Source organism: Hipposideros armiger, unplaced genomic scaffold, assembly GCF_001890085.2.
Source record: "Hipposideros armiger isolate ML-2016 unplaced genomic scaffold, ASM189008v1 scaffold_263, whole genome shotgun sequence".
NCBI lineage: Eukaryota > Metazoa > Chordata > Mammalia > Chiroptera > Hipposideridae > Hipposideros > Hipposideros armiger.
Genome location: NW_017731613.1, coordinates 1,508,107 through 1,534,665, shown reverse-complemented (window position 1 = coordinate 1,534,665; position 26,559 = coordinate 1,508,107). Strand labels below are relative to the sequence as shown.

The window sequence follows — 26,559 nt, the reverse complement described above, 5'->3', positions numbered from 1 at the left end:
AAAAAAAAAAAAAAAAAAAAAAAAAAAAAAAAAAAATGAAGAGTCCTATTGTTTAGCTTAGGTGTAGGGTCTTCACATGAATTTAGTTATTAGATCAAAGTTGATCCAGTCCTTGGTCCTAGTCTTGTATCTAGACAAATCTGGACGTCTGCGGTAATTAATAGAAATGCCAGAGTTTCAGCAGAAAACAAACACACGTCCAACACAAGGATAAGCGTTGAGTCATCTCTTTGATTCATTGTTTGCCCCCCTTTGGGTGCCAGAGAACCTGTCAGGTGACGCTCTGGCCTGTATGACAAGCACTATGCTGATGTTAAGCTCTGTTTAGTTATTAGTTAGGTACACTTAAGGGGACTTTATTGTTTTCAGAGGAGAGAAGAGATGTTTTGAAAATACAAAAGGGAAACTGAGAATTTGTTTCAGGTCGAACTTTTCTTCCCTGAAGAACTAATAATGAAAATGATATCTCTTATTAATAATCCTCCCCTTTAAAAAAGATGAATTTGGTCAAACACAGTCATTGGTTTAAGAACACTGGGGAAGCACTCTGTGTATCAGTTAAACACAAAGGCTTTGAACTCAAACCAGCCTGACTTAATACCCACTGTGCCACTGGGGCAAGTGATTGCATCTGTAAGCCTCAGTTTCCCCACCTGTGAGGTGGTGATGATACTGTCCATCATTCAGGGAGAGACAGATTTCCTGGGCAGCTACTGAAACTCAAGATTCAGGCTCCTGTAAGTGCTTCCGGGAGCTGCAGAGTGTTCTAGGTGGAGAGGAGAAGCCAGCTTGAAATCAGAAAGTATTACTGTGTAAGCAAGCATTTGTGTTACATTGTCTGAAAAAATCCTAGAAGAAAGGACCTGAATTTTTAAGACTCCATTATGATGACTTTTTAATTTTAAAGAAATACAAACATTTGTACCTAATTTTGTATTTGTAATTTTGTTTTCCCTGTTTCAAAGAGGGTCTTCCAAACTGTATAAACTTCATGTTCATGAAACCTGGATCTATACTTCCTTGTAGGGTTGTTACAATAAGTACATAAATGTGAGAAATGTTTAGTGCAAGCAAAAAAGTGGGCAATAGACAGGAATAGACAATATAAACTTATTCGTTGTTTGGGATAGCAAAAGATTGGAAACAACTTAGGTGTCACAGTTAAATATGGTGTGTGGTGTATGTACATTATGGAATAATCTATATTATGGAGGATGAAAAGCTCTTTACATGTGACATGAAAAAATCTCCAGGCTGTTTGGTTAAATGAATGCAATAAGGTGGAATATAGTGCGTATAATATGCCACCTCTTGTGAAAGAAGTGAGGAGAAATAAGGATCTCTATTTGTACAAAGAAACACTAGAAGGATAATGCGGGGGGACTGCTTAGTGTATGTATGTATACCTTTTGTAACATTTTGAATTTTAAAGCATGTAAAACAAATGAAATGACTCAGTAAACTTAACGAACTCTCAGTAGTCAAAACCATTTTTCAACATTTTATTATTAAAATTTTCAAACAGAGCCCAAAGTTAGAGAGAAGATTGTACCCATCACTTGGCTTCAATAATTATCAGTCTTTGGCCATTCTTGACTCATCTGTGTTTTCCCTGCCTGCTTTGGTATTATTATTATTATTATTATTATTATTATTATTATTATTAATGCTGAATTTTGTTCTTGAGGCATCTAAGTCAGTGCCTTATGTATGTGTATCTTGTCCTCACCCTAGCCTTATTCCATAGGCTAGGGGCAGTTTGAAAAAAATATTTCAACTAAAATAATACTAAAAAAATACTACAACTGAACAAGTGACAACTGAAGAAATTTGTGGACAAAAGCTTCAAACAGTCCAGCACAGGAGTAGTCAGTTTAGTTTAAGAGAGTACAAGCTCTGAGATCATCATGCTTGGTTGAAATTCCCAGGTCACCACACATGACCTTGGTCACATTATCTAACCTCTTTAAGATTCAGTTTCCTTAAACGGAATGTAGATACAGTCTACCTCATAATTATCTTGTGAAATCAAATGAGGCTCTTTATATCCAGTGATCTTTCTTAACAGTGGCTAGCATATAATAGGCACGCAGTAAACACCAACAGCTGCATCTTCTACCGAGGCTGTTGCTGCTACTTTTAATACTAATACTGTTGTTACTACTGTTACTATGGCCAACAGGATTACACCAGCTCTCCCTTATACTGGCTGGAGATCATAGGTACCTTAAATTTGTCTTGCAAGAGGTTCATCTCTGAGGGGCTTTATGAGTTATGAAAAGATAATGTTGAGTAATTATGGAGCTTAGAAGTTAACTTGTAATTAATCTTGCTCTAAGCCAGCGGTTCTCAACCTTCCTAATGCCGCGACCCCTTAATACAGTTAGTGCCTCATGTTGTGGTGACCCCCAACCATAAAATTATTTTCGTTGCTACTCTATAACTGTAATTTTGCTACTGTTATGAATCGTAATGTAAATATCTTTTTGTTTTCCGATGGTCTTAGGCGACCCCTGTGAAAGGGTCGTTCGACCCCCAAAGGGGTCACAACCCACAGGTTGAGAACCGCTGCTCTAAGCTGATAAGGAAGTACAACTCATTTTCTCTGTTTTGCAATAAAATGATCATTTCTCACTAAGAGGATCAAAATAGCAGTGACCTGCCCTTTGGAACATGAAGGTGGGTCAACTCCTGCCTTATTCTGCCACTTAGTACTCTGCCAGTCACCTCATCCCATTATTCTTGTCAGATTAATGACCTGAGCTCCTTCTCTCGGCCTTTCGGGAGCGTTATGCTTTTCTTTTTCTCAGTTAGGAGCCCGTGAGGTAAGGTTTCCTGACTTTTTCTCTCCCTCTCAGGCCTTTGGGTTTTTTCCTCCCTGTGGGGGGTGGTGTCGCGTGTAACCGAGTACCACTTGCACCGTGGGGGCTGCTGGGTTCCGAAGGGCACGTGCAGAAAGCCTCCACATGGGTTGTCGTGAGGATTAAAGGAGTCAGCGTGTCAAGTGCTTAGAACAGTGCCTGGCACACAGCGAGGACCTTGTGTACAGCCACCCTGGCTTTCCTTGGTACCCTTCTCGTGTCTGTGGCTGCCTGCTTATGTATTGGGTTGTCAGAGAAGTCATGACGCATTTTTGCAATGAAAAACAGAAAAAATACATCATGACTTTTCCGACAACCCAATAATAAATAACCCAAACTGGAATTGCCATTGCCGGGTACATAACGGCGGGTTAACAGGCATTTAAACTGCAGTCTCTGTATCTCTGGAGCTATAGCTTTCTAGAATTCACATTTAATCTTCTCAGCATTCTCTGACCTCAGCACAGCATTGAAGTCATACAGTATTTAAACCTTATTCATTTTTTAGTTTTAAGTATAAAATAGGATCATTCCTTTAAGGAAATTTGAAATGTTTCCTTGGCACAGGTAGATGCTGCTGCTATCCCATATTATAAGACTTCTCAGTCAGGCAGTTGCCCACTGTCCGAACAACAACTCGGACCAGGAGTCTCCGGGCCTTTTGCTGACATCTCTATCTGGTGGGCAAAGTAGAGGAAGTGGGTGGGAGATGTGAAAGCAGAAACTCATAGCAACAGTAGTGCTAGACCATCTCTTTTTGTTGCTACCAATTATATTTGGACAAATAATACATTGTTTTCACTCAGACTGTCTGTGCCCTCTTCCTGTTATATCTTTATGCTCTTTAGGCCCTGGTTTTTGAAATAAAAGTTAAGCAGGAGAGAAGTTTGCATTTCTTTCTTTGAATGTAATGTTTGTTTAGCTTGAGAGCACTAGTATGAGCATTGTTTTTAGAAACAGTAATTTTGCTATTCTAATAGAAAACACAATTTCTACTTTAAAATAATCAGCCACTCTACTGTATATAGATTATCTTTCTCAAAACTTTTTGTTAGGAAACTGAAAATTAAGGGTCCTGGTTTAGACCACGAGACACTCTCGCCTTACTATGCAGCCAACAAGTAAGGTGAATAAGGCTAATATACTTGGTTCTATTTCCAACAGTATGCATTCCGTGGGAATTATATACATTTTTATGGACTGTGGATATAAAATGAGTGACTAGCGTGTATTGAGTGCTTCCTGTGTGCCAGGCCAGGTTCATGGCTGATGAGTGCTCTGTGACTCTCTGAACTTCAGCTTCTAGTCTGTAAAAATGGGCATCAAAAGAGCATCTTCCCGATCAGGCTGTGGTGAGGGCTGAGAGGGGGGAAGGCAGTTGCCTAGGTCACATGTAGGATAAGTGGTGGACTCAGGCTTCAGATTTGGGCAGTCTGGCTCTAGAGCCTGAGACCTCACACTTGTGGGATTTCCAGAAAGAGAATCCTAAATCTGGATTGAAGTGATCTCAGTTTTTGGTGGAAGACCAATAGCAATCACCAGCTCTTCTACATCTTTACATAAGGGAACATATTCAGCACCTTTCCCCCTTTGCTTTCTCATGTGGAAGCACATAGCATCACTGGTAAGGTTTTAGGGGATAGGAGAAGCAATCATCGTAGGTGTCATTTGGTGCAGAATTAAGCACATTAGTGACACCGCACTGTTTTCAGACTGGAAAACTTCAGGTTTGATGTAGTAAATGAAAACCTGAAGACTGTTTCCTTAGGGTTTAAAAGAAAATGCTTTGCTTTTTTTTTTTTTTCTGTGCTCAGACAATCTATATGTATGACTTCCTGGTAATAAACTTGGATAGGATACCTTGGTAAGTGTAATAGTTTTTACTGTGAGATGAGATCGAAAGAGTGGCTGTCTGAAAGTCATGCTGTTCCCACGCCTAGCATTTTGTTTTCCAGTTTGATGCTCTGTCATATTGTCAGGAAGAGCTTAGTCCTTTGTCTGGCAAGTGACTAAGCCTGTTTGTCCAGAATTAATGAGAGATGCTATTCTAAGCAAACAGAAAATCATATAAAACAGGTCCCTTTGGGGTGGTCATTACAGATATATTTACCTTAGGGTTCTTATAAATAGTGACCACTCTTAACATATTTTAAAAATATTGACTTCAAAACACTTGTTTCTTTCTAGAAGCATACTTTCTAGAAGCATACTATTACCTTATATAAGGTAGAGCTCATGCTCATTTTCACTTACTTTTTTGCCTTCCCTGTGTGTGCATGTGAGAATATCAATTTCCCGCCCCTGGTTTTTCTAACAGAAATCAAGTCTGGTGCTGAGCTGAGGCAGCCTAAAGCTCTAGAAAGTTAGCACCGCATCTGTCTCAATGTATCTGAGGCCTAAGCCCTAGGTTTTTCACTGTCTCAGGCACATTGGTATGACTTCGGGTAGCATCTTGGCTTCCGGGGGGGCAGATTATATCCTTAGTCTGCCTTCGAATACATTTTTAGCTTCATTCTGCCTCTTGAATGAAACCCTACGACTAAAACCTCTGCCAGGAAAACATACAAGTAGATGTAACTTGCTTCCAGCACTCAGATATTCTCAAGGAGCCAGATGGAGGTGTGCAAGGTGGTGGAGTGTTTATACCCATTGCTGCAAGGTTCTTTGGGTTGTCTTTCTCTGCTCTTTGGCTCGAGGAAAGTACACGTTGATGGGGAAAAAAGAGCATTTCTTGTGTTGTAGGGAGGACAGGCTGCTGCTTCACTGTGGGCTCTCTGCGTGCACTCTGATTAGCATCAGGAAGCTCTGAAAGGCCCTGAGGCCTCCACATCAGGAAGTGATGGTGTGTCACTGTATGTACGAGTGCATGGGCTCTGACACCAGACTGCTGTGGCCTGTGGCTGGCACCGCTCCTTCTGACGCTGTAACCTCTCTGCACCTCAGGTTCCACGTCTGTGCGATGGGAAGTGAGAGGGCTAAAGGCGTTAATGCACATTCCAGTTTAGAATTAGGTCATAGTGCTTTTGTATTGAAATGGGGATGGTGCCCTTTCATTATTAGGGTGTTGTAAGATCTCAAGGAAGTGACTAAGGAGGCCAAGCCGTCAGCACCCCAGCTGACCTCCTGCCCGTATCTATTTCCTCTCCTTCCTCCTTTACCCCATCGATTTCCCCAATATCACCAGAGTGAAAAGTTGACAATGCAGATCTGACTGAATATTTCCCTGGCATGAAGTTTGAAACGGTTGCTGATGAAATAAAGCCCCAGCCCCTGCATGCAACATGGGAAGGCCCTGCCCGTTTTTCCAGTCTCCTCCACCAATGCTGTTTGCTTCACTTCTTCATGATCCCCCTTCTCTACCTGGCTCACTTCTTCTCTTTCACAGCTCAATTCAGGGCATTCTTTCCTTGAGAAACCTTTCTGTACCCTTTCCTCTACCACCCCCACCCTCTCTGCATCAAGCACCTTACCCTGGTGGCTTGAAAGTACGCTGCTTTACCCACGCCAGCTAGAAGGTCTGGTGCCATGGCACTGAAACTGGGCCTCTGTGTCCCCCTTCTGCCCTCCTGACCGCCTGCTTAGCAGGGCTAGAAACTCCGTGGTGTTCATCTTAACACCCCCCAGGAGCGCCTGACACATGACAGGTGTTCACGAACTTTTGGTCCGTGTGATCTGAACTGCAGGCTGTGCACGTGCACGCACCTGACAGTGGTAGATGGTGTGTGTGCAAGGCAGAGCTAATAGCAGCTTTACCAGAGAGCGAGGTGAACATACTTAAAATATTTAGGTATGTATACTAGTGCATAGTTTTCAGGCTGAAAGTAGGTGTTTTTTTTAACTTTTTTTTATGATTGGTTTCAGTATATAAAACAATGTAATAGTTAGACATTTATACCCTTCACAAAGTGATAATCTCCCTCCTCTAATCTAATACTCCTCTGACATCGTATATAGCTGTTCCAGTTCCACTGATAGGGAATAGAGTCAGTGGAATTGAAAGTAGTTTTTTTAAGAGACATTTTCAGCTCTGGTTTTAGGCAAGCTCTGCCTTAGCCAGCTAACCATGAAATGATTAATGATATTCAAGAAGAGTAAAACAGAACACACCAATTAAGAGACATTGGGCACACTCAGAAAATAGAATACAAGTGCAAATTAATATCTCTGGGGACTGTAAAGTGTTTTATAGTGAGCCAAAATATAGGATTTGCGTTTCAGGAAGTTTATAATTATGTGAATTATGGTTTAACAAACTATGCCAAAATTGTCATATACACATTTTTTTGTTGTTGTTTTAAGTAAATAAGGACAACAGATGAATGTGAAGCTCTGAAATTTGGGGTCTTGGTAAAAATGGTAACATGTGTGAAACCTCTGGCATGAACAGAGCACACAGTCGGCTCTGGAAGCTTGGTTTTCCATTCCATCTGTGCACCATCCGGGAGGAATACTGGGGAGATTTTAAGCAGCTTCCCATCCTTTAACAGCTGCTGGCAGTTGTTTTAGCAACAACTTGAAGAAGTCTTACTGGGTGAGCCCACTGGGGGAGAGTCGCTTAGCTCTGCCCTCCTGCTGGCATTTTCTCTCAGCTGTGCCGTTTAGCTGTGTGGGGGACAGGGCCGAGCTTCAAGGAAGAGTGTCTAGGAGGACGTGTGACAAATGGCCTCAGCCTTCCTTCTTTCTTTCCTCCCTTCCCCTCCCTCCTTCCCCCTTCCTTCTTTCCTTCCTGCTTTTAAGGGCCTTCTGTGTCATTATTAAATTAAATTTTATATATTACCAGAAGCTGTTAAGACCCAGAAAAACAAGAGTTTTTAGATTGAGAGCAGAGCAGTTCAAGTCAGCTCTTTGCTAGATCTTTTTTTTTTTCTTCCCCATTTATTTTTCTGTTTCCCAGAACCCCCATTTGTTATAACAAAAAATGGCCTTTCCCTGGTGAAAAGGCAAACATTAGGTGTTTGGGTTCGATGCATCTCTAAGTGGTTAGCTGACAGATATTTATTGAGCATTTACTATGTTCCAGGCCCAGTCCTCTGAGCCGATACAGTGATAAGTGATAGAGACATCGTGTCTGCTGTCAGGGAGGTTACAGTTCAGGTGAAAGAGGCATTAAATAGTTAGCTATAGAATTTAATTTCAAAAATTTATAGGTGTAGAAAAATGCATATACTTGAGGAATATATGTTAGCCATATTTGGTTTAGTTTAATAGGTTGTTCTGTGGATAAATCGTAAATACGTATTGTAAATACAAATGATTTAGGAATAGGTGTTTTTTGGTTGTTTTTTTTTTAAATATTTTATTGGGGAATTGAGGGAAGGGAACAATGCTGAGGAATCGGGGGAAGGGGAACAGACAAGTTGCTGTCCTTTTGTTCTTCAGTCTAGTTGTGGAGGATGTTGCTTCACTGGCCCATGTTGGTATTAATGGCGGCCCTTGGCAGCTCACACTGGCTGCCGGCCACTCACAGTAGCTTATGGCAGCCCACTGCAGCAGGGGCTGCAGCCTACTCCGTCGCAGCAGCCCAGCTCCAGGTTGAGCTGTTGTTCACCATCTTAGCTGTAGAGAGTGCAGTGTCACTGGCCCATGTGGGATCCGAACCTGGGTCCTGCTGCTCAGAACTGGCGTCCCAAGCCAGCTCTTAACCAATGCGCCACTCAGCCGACCCAGGAATAGGTGTTTTTGATTAATAACGTCTTATAAGTTACAGCATATATTGTAAGTAGATTAGAGAGTTTTAAGAAATTAAAATAGAATTAACATGTACTTATACTCTGTGGAATATAGTTTAACATTGATTTTACAGAGTATGCTTGAAGACCCCAGTAGCCAGGATTACCTAGCCCCCTGGGTCACTGACTTACCCCGTGCCCTCTGCCAAGTTCATTGCTGGCCATGTATCACCTGTTGGGTTTTCAAGTTTCCTTTCAATTCGATAGATTGTATAACTGCCATACAGAAGAAACCTCTAACCCCTAGGCCCCCCAGCAAACTGCCCTTCTCGCAGTTTGCCCTACTTCTTTTAATGGCAGCTCCATCCCTCTATTGATTAGGCCAGAAATCTGGTGTTCTATGACCCATCTCTTTCTCTTATAGCCTGAGTCCTGTCCAGTTTGTTAGCAAATCCTATTGTTAACGACGTCATCCTGGTCCAAGCCACCATCAGCTCTTGCCTGGATTATTATGGTTGCTTCCTAAGAGGTGCCCTTCTTCTGCCCTTTCCCCTCTGTTGTCCGTTTTCTACACAACATCCAGAGTGATACTGTCGAACTAAATTAAAGGCTTATATCATGCCTTTGCTCCAAACCCTCCAATGCCTTCCCATTTCAAAATGAAGTCAAAATCCTCTTGGTGGCCCACCAGACCTTAAAAGATCTGGCTCCTCATTATCTTGTTGACCTACTTTCTTGATTTTTTCTCTCCCTTACTGCACTTAGGTCAAACTGACCTCCTTGCCGTGCATGTTCCTGCCTCAGGACCTTTGCATTGGCTGCTCCCTCTATCTGGAATACTCTTTTCAGTGCCTCTAAGATTCTTGGCTCAAATGTCACATCAGCGAGGCTTCTGTGGCCGTCCTATGGAAAATCGCAGCCCCTACCCCACACTTCCTATTCCCTGATCTAGTTTTCTTTATTGTACACCTCAGTGGACTCGATCGATATTAGTGGTTCTCAAGGTATGATCCAAGGTCAGCAGCATCACATCACCTTGGGAATTTGATAAAAATGCATATTCTTGTGCTTTATCGCCCCCAGACCTGCTGAATCAGAAACTCTCGAGGTAGGTCCCAGCAATCCGTATTTTAAGAAGCCCTCTAGTGATTGTGATGTATAATATGAAAGTCTGAAAACCACTGCTGTATATTATGCTTCATGATTTTGTGTATTGTCTGTATTTCCCTCTCCATCCCACCCCCGCCTCAATTTAAAGTTCAGCGGCATGAAGGCAGGGGTTTCTGCTCTATAGTACCTGTGTTTTGAACTGGAAATGACACTTAGTAAGAGCTCAGGAAAGAGCTGTTGAGTGAATTAATGAATATATGACTGTGTAGTAAATTTAGATTAAAAGAATACTGAGCAACAGAGTTTAATGTATGGTCCTCATATTTTAATGACTTTTCAGTGTTATGAGTTTTAAATGTCAGGCTTTCTTTATCACAGATTGAAAAATCTGTAAATTCTTTGACGGGTGTGTTAGTCTTGACTAATCCTTCTCAAAACTTTGCAGAAATTATGTAAATTGTTACTTTAAATACTGGAATTGTGCTTATGTTCATCACCTCCCATAGGGATACTCTCTTTAAAAGTGTATGGATGTGTCCTACTGGTTTATTGGAGGCTTCTGATAATAGAGGTAGTTGAGTGGGGAGTTGTATGAAAAAGACCGCTTGTAGGTATATGAATATTGCATTGGAAATTTAGACTTATTAATATTTGATCTAAGTTACTTGTGCTCATCTTTGTGGATATGGCCCATGAGGAAGCCCCCACTGACTGCAGAGCATGCCTTTGGCTTGGGAAATAATACCTGTATAATATGCATACTAAGTGCTCTCCTTACACAAAGCAGCTCTATCAGTTCAGCTGAGCAGGGCAGGTTCAGGTGAGGGGACTGAGGGCTGCTGGGCGACTGGGGGCTTGTTTAAGGTCATTCTGAAGATTGTAAACACAGATCACTCTGAAATCTCCTGACTTCACTTTCCCATCCTTGGCCCACTTCCCCTTCACCCCCCCTTCCCCTTTGCCTCTTAGCCCTAGGACTTTCCACAGTTCAGTTGCCCTGGGGCTCAGTTTTTTTCAGCTGCAAAATAAGGAAGGTTGACAAGACTTTCTGCAAGGACCTATTTTGCGTCAAAATGTTCTGAGTGTCCCTTTATTAGCCTTAGTCACTAAGATATTCTCAATCCTATTTGAAAGCATTCAAATCACAGGATGGTCTTGGGCATGGAGGAGAGAGTAAGCCAAGTATCTGTCCTGTGGCTTTTACTGGAGCAACTTCACAAATATCCTTCCAGTCTCCTACTGGGCAGCCAGGGAAGAATAGATTTGTGATTTGGGGATTATCTGTGGTTTTCATTTGTTCACTGTAATGACCATGTTTGATGGACAGTTGACCACTAGTGTTCTTGGTCACGTCTGTCAATGGACTTGAGAAGAAAACTGGCCCTTGCCTTGTGCCTTCAGCCCAGCTGGCCTGGAATTACTGCTCCATCCTTCCTGACTCCTCTCCCTTCTGTGCTGCTCCCTCCCCCCACGTGTGGCCTCTGGCTGCACTTCTCACTGGAAATTCACCTGCTTTGGGGAAGGGTTCTATGGCTTTTACATAAATGGGCAGATTCTCTGCAGTTTGCTGGTATCTTAAGCTAGTGCTCCGCTTCACACTGTGTTTAATTGTTGGTATTAGTCAACCAAACTGTGAGCCAAATGTGAATTGACACCAACCACCTCTTATTCTTCTGTCTCTTTGTCTCCTTTAAGCCTGTGCTGTTTTGATCGTGTGAATGGTTGAGGAATTGTGGAGGGAGTGGCAGCTTGTATAGCCTTGGCATTTTTATCAAGAATCTTCCTGTTGAATTTTTCTTATAATTTGTCTATGTCATTGTGAATTGATGTTGATGGCATGTACAAAGTGCAAGTTGTAAGGACTTCTCCCTTATGAGGAGAAATATAGTATATTTGAAGGAAACAAGTTGATGGCAATTTTGAGAGTCTACCCATATGACACAACAGTCATGGGACGGTTTGCTTCTTTTGTGTTTCTTTTATTTTGAAAGGTGAAACTCTACCTTTAGGGGATAAAAAGATGATGGCTTCTGATTTCTTGTTTTGCTGTCAGAAAAGACTATGAAATTGTCATTCTCTGGTGTTCCAAAGAAGGCCAGGACTACCTCTCTGTCATTCATAGATGGGAAAATGAATTTGTCTAGAGCAACTGAGAAGTGGTCCTCTAGGACCCAGACTTTGGAAATATGGCAGATTGTGTTTTCTGACTGTGAGTGCACTGGACACCATGCCATGGGTGGCTGGGGGCTGCAGCCTAGACAGCCAAACGAGGTTCTAAAGCACCATTTGCTTGCAAGAAGGAATAAGTGGAATTGAAAACCAGGAGTCTAATTGGGGGCAAAGGAGATTAAGTGGAGAGCAAGGGTTTCAGAAAATTCTCTTTTTTCTGTCTGGTTCCTCTTGGGGTCTACCCCTTCTCAGCAGGACAGGTCTTGTGTCCCAATCCATAGTGAAGCGGTCTATGATAATTGATCACTAATTGTAGATGAGGTGCCTACATATTTATTATTGACTTGCTTAAAAGATGAGTGGATTCAGTGTTATCACTTTAATAATATAATGATATAGCTTGCACACAGTTGCAATTCAGGGGTTCTCATGAGTGGGTAAGAAAGGAGCATTGTTACAAACATCTGCTGATAATGATGCTTACCACAGTTTATCTCCTCTGTGCCCTGCTACCTCCAGTGAGCAGCTGTTATTAATGGGCTGTTAATAAGTATCATGATTATCAATTATTTTCGTGTACTAAAAAAAGAATTTGTACTAATATGAGTATTCCCCTAGATGTATGCCACGTATGTGAATTTGTCCTGCTTGACACATTAGAATCACTGAGTCAGATTGTTTTGTGTAGGATATGATTTTCATTTTTAGTACAGTAGTCCCCCCTTATCCATGGGGGGGGGATATGTCCCAAGGACCCCCGTGGGTGCCCGAAACCATGGATAGTACTGAACCCTATATATACTATGTTTTTATCCCATACATACATACGTACATATGATAAAGTTTAAACTACTCTTGCACTTTGGGGGCATTATTAAGTAAAACAAGGGTTACCTGAACACAAGCAGTGAGATACCACGACACCGATCTGATAACCGAGATGGCTACTAAGTGGCTGTCGATGGGGAACACATACAGTGTGGATACGCTGCACAAAGCGATGAGCCGTGTCCTGGCAGGGACAGAGTGGGATGCTGAGAGATTCTGTCATACTATTTAGATCAGTGTGTAATTTGACTCAGGAATTGTTTATTTCTGGCATTTTCTATTTAATATTTCAGATCATGGTTGACTGAAACCAGTACCACAGGTAACTGAAACCACATAAAGCAAAATCTGGGATCGGGGTGACTACTGTCATACCCATGTACTTACTGTGTCATAAGATACATGAATGTGCGCTAAATTTTTTCCTGTTACTCTCTTCCTGCTACTGTGGTTCTCTTCATCTCAGAGGTGAAAGAGGGAAGCTGTGGATGGGCTGTACTTTGAGGTCTTCCATTCCCACTGAATCATGCCATAGCACCTGGTGGGAAGCCAGTGCTCCCAAGCAGTGTTTCTCCAGCTTGCACACCGAATCAGCTAGAGATCTTGCTACAATGCAGACTCTGGCTCAGTAGGACTAGCGTGGGACCCAAGAGTCTGCATTTTTCAGAGGCTCCCAGATGATGCTGATGACTCTGGTCTGGGGACCCTACTTTGAGTAACAAGCGTTTAGGCTATAATGTTGAAGATACCTCTCTCTCCTATTTCTTTAGAAGTGTATTGTTCTGTTTCTGGAACGTTTATGTAAGCAAAGCTTCAAACAGAAACTATTGGCAAAAAAGTGAATTAGACTCTTCCTGCAGTATGTTTTTCCCCCTCGAGATGCCTGTGCATTTATTTGTTTGATTTTGCCCCTGGCATTGAAAGCCACGTTTAATATTGGAGCTGTTTAAAACTGCAAAATTGCACTGTGTGCTAAATTGCTGATTTTTTACCAACTCCTTTTGGGGATTGAATGGCTTTGGCCTCTGATGCAATGGTTAACCCTTAGCAGTCAGGAAGTATGAATAAACATGGCTGGACCGGGGAAAGATGGGACTGTAAGAGTTAAGAAGCCTTTGGGTATAAATACCAGAGTGCTTGACTGGCAGGTAATTAAGCAATGCAGACATTTAATTATCTCATATAACAGAGGTCTGGGGCATTTGTTTTCAGGGCTGGTGCAGAAGCCCACGGATAACAGACAGATCATGGGTTCTTTTCTACTTCCGGGTCTGCACCTCAGTAATGTCAAGTAGCACATGTCCCCATGGGCTGCTCTTGCTGCCGGCATCACATCCTCACATGACAGCGTCCCAAACAGGGCAAGGGAGAGGGGAGCAAAGGAGCCTTGTAGATTGTTTCTTATATCCAGGTGGAAAGTTTCCCATAAGAGCCTGCCCCATATTTCCCTTGGTTCTCATAGGCCAGAGCTGGGGCACTCAGACCATTCACTGGTGGGAGGAACCGAGCACCTTGATTGGCTTAGATCAGGACAGTCAGTCCCCCTGAGGCCTGGCAAACAAAACCAGGGTTCTGGTAGAGAAGAGCAGGGTATCATGTTGAGTAGGCAATCAACTGTGTTCTACAAAGACTGATATTATTGAGAACCTACCATGTATATTCTCAGCTCCCCGTTTTGTAGCTTGTGAAACTTGCTCCAAGAAGTTTTAAGTACGTTAGCAGGGAGGGTAATTGGGATCAGAAGCCGGCCGGTTTGATTCCAGAGTGCCTCCTGGGGTGGAAATGCAGCTCCTCCGTATTCACTGCGCCCCCCCCTACGCCCCCCCCTTGCCGCCTCGCCTCTTCCTTTTAGTTTCAGGGATGGGTGGTGGGAGCCTCACTAGGGAAGATCAGGACTCCATGGTTTGCCTCTGCACAGGGGCTGCACATCTCACACCAAGGCCGTCACTATTTGGCCTCTTCAAAGTTATGCTCACATTCACGATGCAATGAAATATCGCTATTAGAATAGTTAGAACGCTGCTCTCCTGTGAGCAGAGTGGCGTTATTTGAAGAGGAAAGGAGCCCAATGAGTGTTGGCAGCTGCTGTCCTACATGTTGCCACATCCTGACTTGGCTCCTTGGGCGCTGGGCCTGCTTCTCGCTCTGTGTTTGCTGAGTTCCACTGAGCATGGGACAGGTATCCTGAGGCGTGGCGTCCACCTGGAGGACTCCCTGTGTCTGCCCCCTCTGCCGCCTCCGAGCTCTGCTGTACCCAGCTCCCCCCTGCCTCGGTGTGCAGGCATTTCCGGCAGGCACAAGGGACAGCCTCGTTTCCACTCAGACTCCTTGCTCAGAGGTCTGACGATGCTCTGAAGATGGCAAGGGTCCTAGACAGCGAGGGATTGTTCCTATTTAATTTATAAATAAAAGCAAACAGAAAACCTGGGAGCAAAGGCTGGGTTTAATTGTACATTAAAAAAATAAAATTGAGGTTCGAGTCCCAGCCCGAGCTGAGCAGCCGCTGAGCTGCCAACAGGTGGCAGGATGGCTCAGCTAAAAAAAAATTAAAATAAAAAAATAAACAAATAAATAAATAAAATTGAGACATGGTGATTTGACCAGGTAAAGAGGCTCAGAGCACTCTGCTAAAGGATGTGATAATTAGGTAAGCATTGCAGTCAGAAGAAACAACACTGGAGGCCGGTTGGCTCCCATATACATGGCAAATTATGGCCGGGGATGGGCTGCCTTGTTCTTCAGATGCCATGTGGGGAGAGAGATTTTGACCAGAGAGTGCTATGATCAGAACTGCACTTTAGGAAGATTAATCTGGATGGAATCAGGAGTCTGGACTGCAGCTAGAAGAGGCATGCCTCTGACTCTGTAACTGCGGAAGCTTTGACTTTCCTTGGCCTGCTCTCACTGAGAGGATGAGGGGGTGGGGCGGGCACTTAGGACTTAACCAGCGAACAGAAGATTGACACGTTTAATTCTGAGTGAAGTATATTGGGACTATTTGCATAGTTGTTCTATTCATGCTGTCTAGGTCATGTAATCATCACTCTGTTTAAATTAATATTTTCCCATGTTAGCTCTTACTAAAAGGCCAAGATTGTGTCCAAATCAAAAGCTCTATAAGCCCCATGGTATGTAACCATGACATTTAGACTCTGTTGTACACACCCCATGCTTGCTCAGGATAAGTAGGGTGCTGCACCACTGACACACATTGTACTATAAAAAACAACATAAAAAGAACAAAATACACTGTTGAAAACAAAATAACTTTCCATAGTCTTTTCCTAACAGAATTAAGAAGATACTTGCTTCAGTTTTATATGCATTATTACATAGTTTGCATAATTTAAATAATAATGTACTTCTTTATATGCTTCTTTGCTCATCCAACCAACACTGGTGATACAGCATCATAAGGAAACCTGTGGGAGCCAGGGAAGCTCGTTGCTGGCAGCCCTGAAAATGTTCCTGAGTGTTGAGAAGTACATTTCAGTTTGCCAGTCAAGTCTTGAGAGTCTCTCATGAGGGAAAAAACAAACAAACAAGAAACTGGGACTCAAACCAAATTATGAAGGGATTGTTTTTTGATGATATAAATATGACATTTAAGATTAACGAGAGAACCTCAAACTAGTTTTTCTGTGTTGGGTAATCATAACTTGATCTTTACTCAGGGAAGAGCTTAGGTGTTGTGGAGGATTAACCCCATTATTCCATTTTGCATTTCCTTGTCAGTACAGAAAAACGCACTGACTTTTTCCCAAAAGGAGACGGAGGCTAAGCGGCTCACTCCTCTGTGAAGGACTGTGGCTCTTATTCAGACCCTCAGGAACTTGCTGTGTGGTCTTCGGCAAATCGTTTAATCTTTATTTTTAATTCTCTCCTCTTTTTCAATTCCAGTAGCCACTACACCATCATATTTTTCTTAAGAATTTGTCTATTCATTTCCAGAGTCTCTATTCAAATACAGGCCCCTGTTGATCTCACTCCTGGGCTGTAGTTGCGATCTTGCCCACCTCTAGTCTTCCTCCTTTCCTGAATACTTCTGCACCATTACTTTCCCCCAGTTTTCCTCTTCACTAGAGAGAGCACAACAGTAGTCCCGGGTGCTAATGGGAACTGCACTTTAGGAAGATTCACCTGGATGGAATCAGGAGTCTGGATTGCAGTTGGAAGAGGTGTGCCTCTGACTCTGTAACCGTGGAAGCCTTGACTTCCTCTGGCCTGCGCTATCCTTCTCTCCTCCAGAGAAGAGGGCGTGGGGAGGGTACCTAGGACTTACCAGCAAAGAGGAGATTGACACGTTTAGTTCTGAGTACACCGGCCCATGCTTGGACTCTGTGGTTAAGCTTCCTAACAGTTTCAGTGCTTCCATGCCTCTCTGGATCATGGCCTTGGGGGCAAAGAGGCTGCTGCTAGTAAGGAACTACCAGAGGCCCCTGCAGCTATGGTGGCCCCCGGTGTCCAGCCCCCAGCCCCCAGCCAGCCTCTTGGAGGTCTGAAGGGATCATTATCTGCTGTAACCCATTTTGAATACATTTTAGGAAGCTCTCAACTATCAAATGTTGAATTGATTCAAGCCAGTTTTTTTATGTGCAACTCAGGTTCCTTTTCACAGATAGATGTTGTAGATGTTTGGGGTTGGTGGGGGTTGGCTGCTCAGCCACAATGTCACTCCCAGGTTTTAAGGAAAACAAGTTTGAGACCAAATTTTGCCAGTCATTAGCAAACAAGCCCCCAAGGAAGCCTCAAAATTTGTTCTGTGAGCTCAAGGAAATCCCTGCTCTCTGTGCTTCTAGGTGAATGAACATTCACTCGAAGCAGACACGTCAAACTGCAGATGCAGTTTTCTTGTGCACTTGTCCTTGGCATCTAGAAGCTAACGGGATAGATAGAAAACTGGTTAGGGACTTAGCTTACACTTGGGCCTCGCTGGATTCTTTCTATTCATGCAAGAGAGGGGAGTCTATCTGAAATATTTTAGCTACTGTCTGTGTGCTAACTGCCTTCACTTTCACCACTGAAAGCCCGTTTCTAACGTGCATCATGCCTGTCAACAGGTGACTCTTTTCCCAGGTAACAGCCCCTTTGGGGCATTCACCTGGCCCATACTTATCTATACTTAGCTACGGATAACAGAAGCCCTTCCAGCAGCTGCCTCTGGCATCCTGGGTCACCATGCCAGTTGACTGCCTGGGTTGTAGTGTCACAACACTATCGCGTGGTGTATGTCAGGGTATTTTAGTCCATTTTAAACATGACAACGCAGTTGGCAGACTGGTTTTGCAGGCTCCATCAGGCAGGCAGACTTGCTTTATATTGCTTTTCCACTTAAACAAAAAATGAATTTATTGCAGCAACAACAAAAAGAGAGAGCTTTTCCATGAAGATCTTGATGTTTGGCTTTCCCTGGGAGACGTGGGACATCTGCAACACCAGATCTATCTTCCTCTATGGCAGTTTTTCTTTTCCAGCTGAATAGCAGAAGCCTGCTTTAGACCCAGGGCGGAGGGCACTGAGAATGGGCTCCTGGAAGGGCCTAGCACTTCCACACGTCTCCCGATGCTGAGGCCAAGTGTCAGGTGCCCTTCATCACTGAGATTGGGCTGTTGTTTTTCAGAACCCCCTCCCCTTTATAGCAGCAGTTCTCAACCTTTCACAGGGGTCGCCTAAGACCATCGGAAAACACATATTTTCGATGGTCTTAGGAACCGAGACACCGCTCCTCTATCTGTCTCCAGGCCCACATGCAGATACATCCACATACGAGTACCCGGCGACCCCTGTGAAAGGGTCGTTCGATTCCCAAAGGGGTCGCGACCCACAGATTGAGAACCGTGGCTTTATAGCCTTGCCTGGCCCCTGTAGGTACTTGGCGTTTTTTGCCCTTGCAACTGTCAGACGGTTTTTCTTGTTGGCTCAACATTGTGCTTTGCTCATGCTGTTTCTTTGGAATGCCATTTCCTTTTAGGCTTGCCTGTCCAAATCTTAACTTCATATTCAAGGCCAAGTCCAAGGCCCGCTTGGAGGTAGTCTCTCATAGCTATTACCATCCCACCTCATCTCTTCCCTACGGAGATGCATGGTGAAGCGTTTGACTTTACACATTGTTTATTGTTTCATATCTTCTCCCTCCTAGATGGTAATGTTTTTAAGGTCAGGAAACATATCTTTCTCATATTTTATATTTACCACTGTAAAAATGTTATTGCTCAGCCTAGTTTCCTCGTTTTTTTTAAAGGCAGAGAACAGTAGCTTATTGATCTACTTAACAGTCATTGTAAAGCATACATGGTGAAAAGAAGTAGGAGAGTGTAATAAATGTGAAAGTAATATAAAACTAGGCATAGCCAAGAAGGCTGATAAGGAAGCAAAAGCTCAAAAAGGTTAAGTGCCTGGCTGGGTCACACGGCTAGGAATAGCCCAGTCTTTGGTCTAACCACTGTGATGTCCACCCTTGCCAGTTAGGGCTGTGCTATTTCCTAGAGGATGTGCCACTCTCCAAATCGGGTAGCTACATGGTGGAAGCTTCTTAAAGTTTAGCCTTTACATATCAAAATAAGACAATTCCCAAAGTTACTTAAATAGCACACCACAAATGAGGCAAAGGTGATGGTGGGTGCATATGAAACGAACCACACTCTGGCATGAGGAGGGCTGTGAAAAAACCCCAAGGCACCAAGAGTCAGGATGCCAAAGATGCTTTTGTCATTAATAAGGACAAGAGTATGTCCTCTGCTGATGACCATACACCTAGTAGAGGGGGCAGTGTGGACTGGACTGGATGCTGACAGCATTGGAGCAAAGAAAGCACCGGGGAGGGCAAGGGTGGTGATGGATTCAGGGGGGAAAGGAAGCAGGTGAGCAGGGCTGAAGTTGAAGGTCTGCATTTGGGAGCCGTGGTAGATGAGGCAGGAGAGGCGAGGCAGTCAAATTTGCATGTTGTGCTGAGGGATTTTTTATCCCGGGGAAGCAAAGTGCCTTTAAATACTTTTAGGAGGAGTCAGGTCTGGTTGCTGGAGAATGGCTCTGGAGAAGGCAGGGAGGTGGTGACTTAGGGGGCTGCCACAGGAATCTTGGCTTAACCCAAGGCAGGGGCAGTGGGGACGGAGAGACGTGACAGATTTCAAAAGCTACCAGGATGACAGCATTCTTTCTAGGGTGAGATGCAGTTATTCCTGGAGATGGGAAGATGGGCTGGCTAACTTTATGTGTAGCCTTTGATTCCTTGTTTCCAGAGAAATGTTCATGGTTTCTGACTCAAGTGCATCTGGCCCCACGCCCTTTGGCTATATAGATGTGCCCCTTAGGAAACAAGGATGCTTTTCACTGTTACACTCCGCCACCTTCTCACTGTCATATGTAAGCTGTCTCCACACAATATACCAATTTTCCTGTTTACACAAGCACACTATGTACTTAGGTCAAAATGTTCTCTTTCTCCGTACATATAAGTCCCCCTGTCTACACATTAGCCATAAATAGGAGTCAATTGTGTATTTATTCTGTAGTCGTAAGGGTGAGTAGATGTTAAGATGGGTGTTTTCTGCTTGTGGGATTTTTGTTTTGAGCTTTAAAGATGTTTAACCATCTGTTTATGACTTTAAAAGTGAGTGTTCTAAGTGGAGGCTATGAATAAATATGTGAATCATGAAAGATATATTGAAGGGGTATCGTCAGTGATGAATTGCTGCTATACATCTTTCTCAGCTATTTTGCAGCTTTAAAAAGGTCTAATGTAATCAGATGTTGTTTTTAAGGAATTAAACAAATCTAATATTAAATATGGATTTTTTAATCTGGATTATATTTTTTAGGAAGAGACTTTGGGGTTGCTGCAACTGCATTTAAGATACATAATCTATTTTTCCTTAAAGCAACTTTTACCTATATCTTTAATTATTTACAGATATGTATTTATATAATATCATGTTACAAAATTATTTTAATAAAAATGGAATATTGGATTTATTGTTGAACTTCTTTTCAGAAATATAAATTAAGTTGAAATTAATATTTTTGAAAGCCATATCATATTGTCTTTTCCTCAGCCAGACAAATGATTCAATTCATCTAGCTCTTCTATAAGAGAATGAACTTTATCTCTTTCTCCCTGCAGGAGACTGGCTCATGGGTTCCAGAGATTTTTTTCACAAGGCTTCATTTTTCTGACAACAGTATAAAAATTCAAAGAGTTTTAAAGTTTGGCACATTTGTGCAAATTAAATTATATAGCATTTAAAAATATACTTCTCAATATTAATATGAGAGTAGCAGTTGAAACAAAGACTCCATTTGTCAATTTTTATTCCTTTTGTTTGTTTGAAATCCATTGGGAGTTGAGTAAATTTTAATGTAAATAAAATGAAATAGTCAACTTCAATACTGTTCTTAATACCTTAATATTGTAGACCTAGAGCAAATGCTAATACATTTTGACTTTGCTTTGTACTTGACGTTGTTCTGTAGTAATTGCTGTCATCCTGGCAGTCAGCAAAGGGGACCAGCAAAGGACAATGATGAGAGCAGTTTGAAGGGGCTCACACTGCAGTGTTTTGAGGTGTTGACTACCCCCTTTTTTATTACTATTTACCAGCTTACCATCCAGCTGTCCCTGAGTTAGCTTACTGGTAGGTCTATACTAGCCCTAAGAAGTTGGTACTTATTAACTAATTTTAACCTTAGTAAAAATCATTAGGTATCCCCTTCTCTACTGTCACGTACAAACACCATTTTTACATATATGAAAGTATGCATATACAATATGCCTAGTTAATTCATTTTCTCACTAAAAAGAACTTACGGTATAAAATGAAATGTTAAGAACAGTTTTACCCCATTCTACTCCATTCCATCTATACCTAGGAAAATTACCCAGAAAGCAAACATTGGAAAAATAAACAACCGTTTCTGTTGGAGCTTTTCCTTTGTGTTGATTGCTACGTGGAGGTAAACCTGGGCATGCCGGCGCTGTGTCCCTGGGTTTGAGGACTTGCCAATCTGATTTTGGCTAAGGTGTTAGAGAACACTGTTTAAGCGAAGGCATGGGAATGTGGAAGGTAGATGTTACTCATCCCTCATGTAAAACAAAATCCGCTCCCCAAACATTGATGACACGGAATTAAAGAGGCTAGAAAATAATCATAATAAAAGGAAAACATCAAAAGAAACTACATCACATACTAGTTTTACTGCCTCCAGTGCTTTTTCTTATGAATTATTTTCTAAAATGAATCTTAGCTAAGAGCTAAGATCCTTTATATTTAGAGATTTGGGAATGTGTTTATATTTTTATTGATGTAATCATTTGCGGTTCGTTATGATTTTTGGTACCTTTTTGGTGGGAAACATAACTTGGTATGCCGAACTTTTGGACTGGTGGCCTCCTGACACATTACCATGGTGGTGTTCTCTAGAATGTGGGGGACGGTGGATGGCAGGACTGCCCTGTTTACCTGAGAGAGTCCCATGGCGTCTGGGACAATTCATCACCTTTGTAAAGATCAGCAGGAAAAGAGATGTTGATAAGGTCAAAATTTGTAAGCAATCATGTCTTACATAAAATAAGGCTGATTTTTTCTTTTCCTTTCAGATTTTGGGGTAAGTGCATTCTTAGCAACAGGGGGTGATGTTACCCGGAATAAAGTAAGAAAAACATTTGTTGGCACCCCATGTTGGATGGCCCCTGAAGTCATGGAACAGGTAAAAAATAAAAAAGAAGTGATGTTTTCATTGGCATAGTACAGTGTATCATTAATACACTAACATTTCATTCAAATCATTTTACTAGAATACACCATGTAACTAAGGTTTAACTCCTGATTGCTGGATCTTAGCAAACTAATATCAAATCGTGTATACACAGCTGTGGACTTCCGGCGTACTATGGACCTCAGGATATGTAACATGCCTGCTTTATAATTGTGTTTTTTCTTGGTTCCTTTCTTAGGTGAGAGGCTATGACTTCAAGGCTGACATGTGGAGTTTTGGAATAACTGCCATTGAATTAGCAACAGGAGCAGCGCCTTATCACAAATATCCTCCTATGAAAGTAATTACTATTTGAAATGATATGTCGGGTTTGAAATATGGTTTAATGGGATCTATTCTGTAGTTCTCTTAAACATAGTCATTTTTCTCTTAGACCTGAGGAGACTTAATGGAGGAATGCAGCCAAATTAAATGTTTTCCGATGTTCTCGTTGGACAGAATAGGACTAAAGTAGTAGAATGCCCAGCTTTGAAACTTGCTTTACATTCTTAGCACAGAGCTGACTAAAGAATGTGATCAGATTGGTCGATGGAGGTTGATAGCTGTGACAAATGCTAGCCATTACTCTTTTGATAGCAGAATGTTCCCAGCCCCCCGAAGGAAAATCTAAAAATAGATTATAGTGATATCATCTTTGCAAATGGATTTCCCAAGTTTTTAGGCCTTTTTTTATTTTTTAAGTGGTCTATAGCATTTCACCCATTTTCATAGTGTCATATGGGTGACTCATTTGAAATAAGTGAGCCCAAGATTTTTAGGAAATAACATATATTTGGATACTATTTTAAGATTTTTGTTCTTCTTGTAACTGGCCTGCATCATTATTTCTCTTAGTTTTTGAGATAGTGGTATCTGGGCTAATTGACCCAACTGGATTTTGTTTTGAGGCTGAAATAGTTGAGTGGAAATTATGAAGGTATTTTTACAGAGAATATGGCCCATTTCAACTTTTTCCTAGGAAAATATTGGAAAAGTTAGGAAGATTAAAAAAAAAACCTGAGGATAAAAAAATTTAAATAATTTTACTGATTAAAAAGTTAATACATCATTATTTTTGAAAATCTGAAGTACACATAAGAATAAAGAAGAAAATCATCCATGAACTCAGCAACCACAGATAATCACTGTTAAGGTTTTAGTATAGTTCATTACATTGTTTCTGTCTATATATTTTTATATATATTTTTAACATCATAAAGGGTTTGCTGTGTATGTGTGTATGCATACCTGATTTTGTTAGTATGTTGAGGTGTAAACGATTAAAGTGATCTTTCGGAGGAAAAGCACTTAAGCGACTCTGAGGACTTTTTCTTCCATTTAGTTTTTCTTTATTATTTTTTCTTCTTTCTTGTTTTCTCTCTTTTCCTACTTAGTGTTTCCCACCTGAATCCAAAGTCACATTGCTAAGCCTAGCCTGAAGTCCTGCAGGACTTTTCTTCAGACTTTATTGTTCTCCCCACTTTCTTCTGTTTGCTATTATCCTCCACAAACAATAAACTGTCACTTTAATCCTTCATCTATTCACACATCTGAAAGTGTTTGAAAAGAGTCTTGGCATGTATAGCATTTGCATAAATTAAGGCAGATTTATGCATTAATGAGGTTTTTTCATCTTATAGATCAATAATTTACTACACGTTCTTTTTTTTTTAAGCAAGTAATTTTAATGTTAGTGTGAAAGAGTGGAATTTTTACCTTTTTAATCCGAAGCTCTATTTTGATTTTGTTTTGTCCCCCTCCAAGAGTAGCATGGCCTTTTGCTCCGGTTATAGTTTTTAACAATTCAGCTGTGCTCTGGCTATCTTCCAGTGTCTTTCACTCTCGCAGTTTTGTCAAGTCTTTAAGCAATTTTCTGTATGTTTTTTCATTAAAAAAAAAAAAAAAGGAACTCATGTGTTACCTCCTGGGACGTTGGGATTTATTTTTAGGGTTGGTAATGTTACAGAGACCTGAGTACAGACGGTTCTTTGCTCATGAATGACCTGTACACATGAACATTCACTACTGCTCTGGCCCTCGCTCTCTCCCCTCCACCACCCTGTTTCCCAGCCAGAGCCCCAGTCTTCACGAAGCCCGAGCTGGAGCTACGTGCTCCTGGAGGCTCTGTGAGAGCCAGTTCCCAGGGAACTCTGTCCTCGTTGCTTTGGGAGATCATTCTTAACACATAGAGCAGATCTTGTAAGTTCTGTCAATGGAATAACAGAAAGGTTAAAGGGCGCTTGAACCAATTAGCAGAGGGAAATGAATACTTTCAATACACACTTTCTGGAAAGTTAAAATCATAGGAAAACACATTTGTTACCTAATCAAGGTTGGTCTTTGATACTTTTGTGAAAAATTAAAAACTCAGTTGTAGCAACTGCTATACTGAGGGTCTAATGCTGTGTTTGTTTCTGCTGCAGGTGTTAATGTTGACTTTGCAAAATGATCCGCCCACTTTAGAAACAGGAGTAGAGGATAAGGAAATGATGAAAAAGTACGGCAAGTCCTTTAGAAAATTACTTTCACTGTGTCTTCAGAAAGATCCTTCTAAAAGGTATGTCGAACTCGGTGGATGAGTTATTGACCTGGTTTGAGACATGACAAAGCTTGGTTTGTGGATGGGGAAAGGCTGTGTGAGGGCGCCTGCAAAGCACTTCTAGTTCAAGGGAAACCCTGCCCTGGCCCCCAGATTGCCAGCCTGTTAGTGGAAGACTGCATGGGTCTGAAAGGGAAATGAGTGAGTAAGGATGGGGGAGACGCAGAGGAAAATTTTAGTGTTAATAAGATTCACTGTGCTTGTTAGGTGTGGGCTTTGTCATAAAGGAAATGAAGTAAAACAGAAATCAAAAGTAATTGGCAGTGGTGCATTCGGAAGCTGTGCTAATATTCTGCACTGTGTAGGTTGAGCTGACCTCTCAGGATTTGAATATCCTGCTAGCTCCAGTCTAAACCAGGCAGAGCTATTGAATTTTGCATGAGCTTCCTTTTAGCTGCAGAACAAGTTGTTTGTACTGTTTAAAAGATTATCAGTAAAGAAGATTAAGATTTTTACATTAGAAACATTAATCATATAAACAGAAGCAAACTGTTTTAAATTAACTTTAGAATTTCCTCTTTATTCTTGGTCAGTTGCCCTGCACTGCACTGTGTTTTGTTTTCTGAGTTTGTTTCTCCCATCTTAATTTCTGTGACTTTGAAATATCCCCAGTGGTGATAATAGAGCAGGTGTCCTTTGTCACTTAAAGGAGAATGTTATTGATGTGAACCACACACAGGCCTGGCCTGGGTCGAGTCCCTTTGTAGGGCTTGGTTGTGTGTGGCACCATCCTAATATACAGTGGTCGTAGATGACAGACCTGGAGAAGGACTCTGAGAAGGTACCTGCTGTCTTCATCACCCTCGGGTCCAACTTGACACTTACATTTTAAAATGTAAAAACTGGCTTCTCTTCTAAAAGTTTCTTTTTCAGGGAAGAACCCTGCTTTTTGAAGGGTTCCTTTATTCTTATCTTAAATTCTTTATGAAACTTAAGCCATTTACCTTTACATGATAATCTACTGTTTGAGGAGTCTACCCTTCTCAACATTAAACACAGTTTCCATTGTTTTGCCCATTCTTTGTAGCTGCCCTCTTCATGCCTTTACATTTTACTGAATTTGCCTTGAATATTTTCTGTATCATTCATCTGTCTCATAGAGCTAAGTCCAAAGAATGTTTGCTGTTAAGAATTTTGAAACTTTTTCTTGTGGAAGGGATGATTATTTTCACACCTGTAGATTGTTTCTGCTTAAACACCCGCCGTTGCCCTTTATATTTGATGCGTAGGGTTTGTTTTCTCTGACGCTATACTGATCTTTCACTAAGATTACTTCTTCACTTTCCCGTTGGGTGAAAATACTCTTAGATTCTGATTTTATTCTGCAACCCTTGCTTGCTTTCCCCTGTATTTGGCATCATCTCCAAACATAGATTTTTGACATCACCAAAGAAACAATTTAATCCTATAAAGCCCAATGAGAGAAGTACTTGTCTTCCCAGTTAGCACTGGGTTATCTATCACTAAATGAATGATCTTTGTGATTCTTGAACCAGTTGAGATCCCACCTAGTGGTGGTGATGTGTAATGTTATGCCATTCCAATTCTTTCAGAAAATGAGTCTGTAGGGTAG

General features: G+C 41.7%; 1 protein-coding gene across 4 annotated transcripts in view; it reads left to right on the top strand.

The window, feature by feature from the left end:
• STK39 (serine/threonine kinase 39) overlaps positions 1-26,559 on the top strand; it is a 278,425-nt gene that overhangs the window by 77,299 nt on the left and 174,567 nt on the right. For all 4 annotated transcript variants that reach the window (XM_019656621.1, XM_019656624.1, XM_019656623.1 and 1 more), the window contains exons 6-8: positions 22,230-22,339; positions 22,587-22,688; positions 24,811-24,944. In XM_019656621.1, coding sequence (XP_019512166.1) covers positions 22,230-22,339; positions 22,587-22,688; positions 24,811-24,944 — 346 coding nt within the window. The remainder of the gene's footprint in view (positions 1-22,229; positions 22,340-22,586; positions 22,689-24,810; positions 24,945-26,559) is intronic.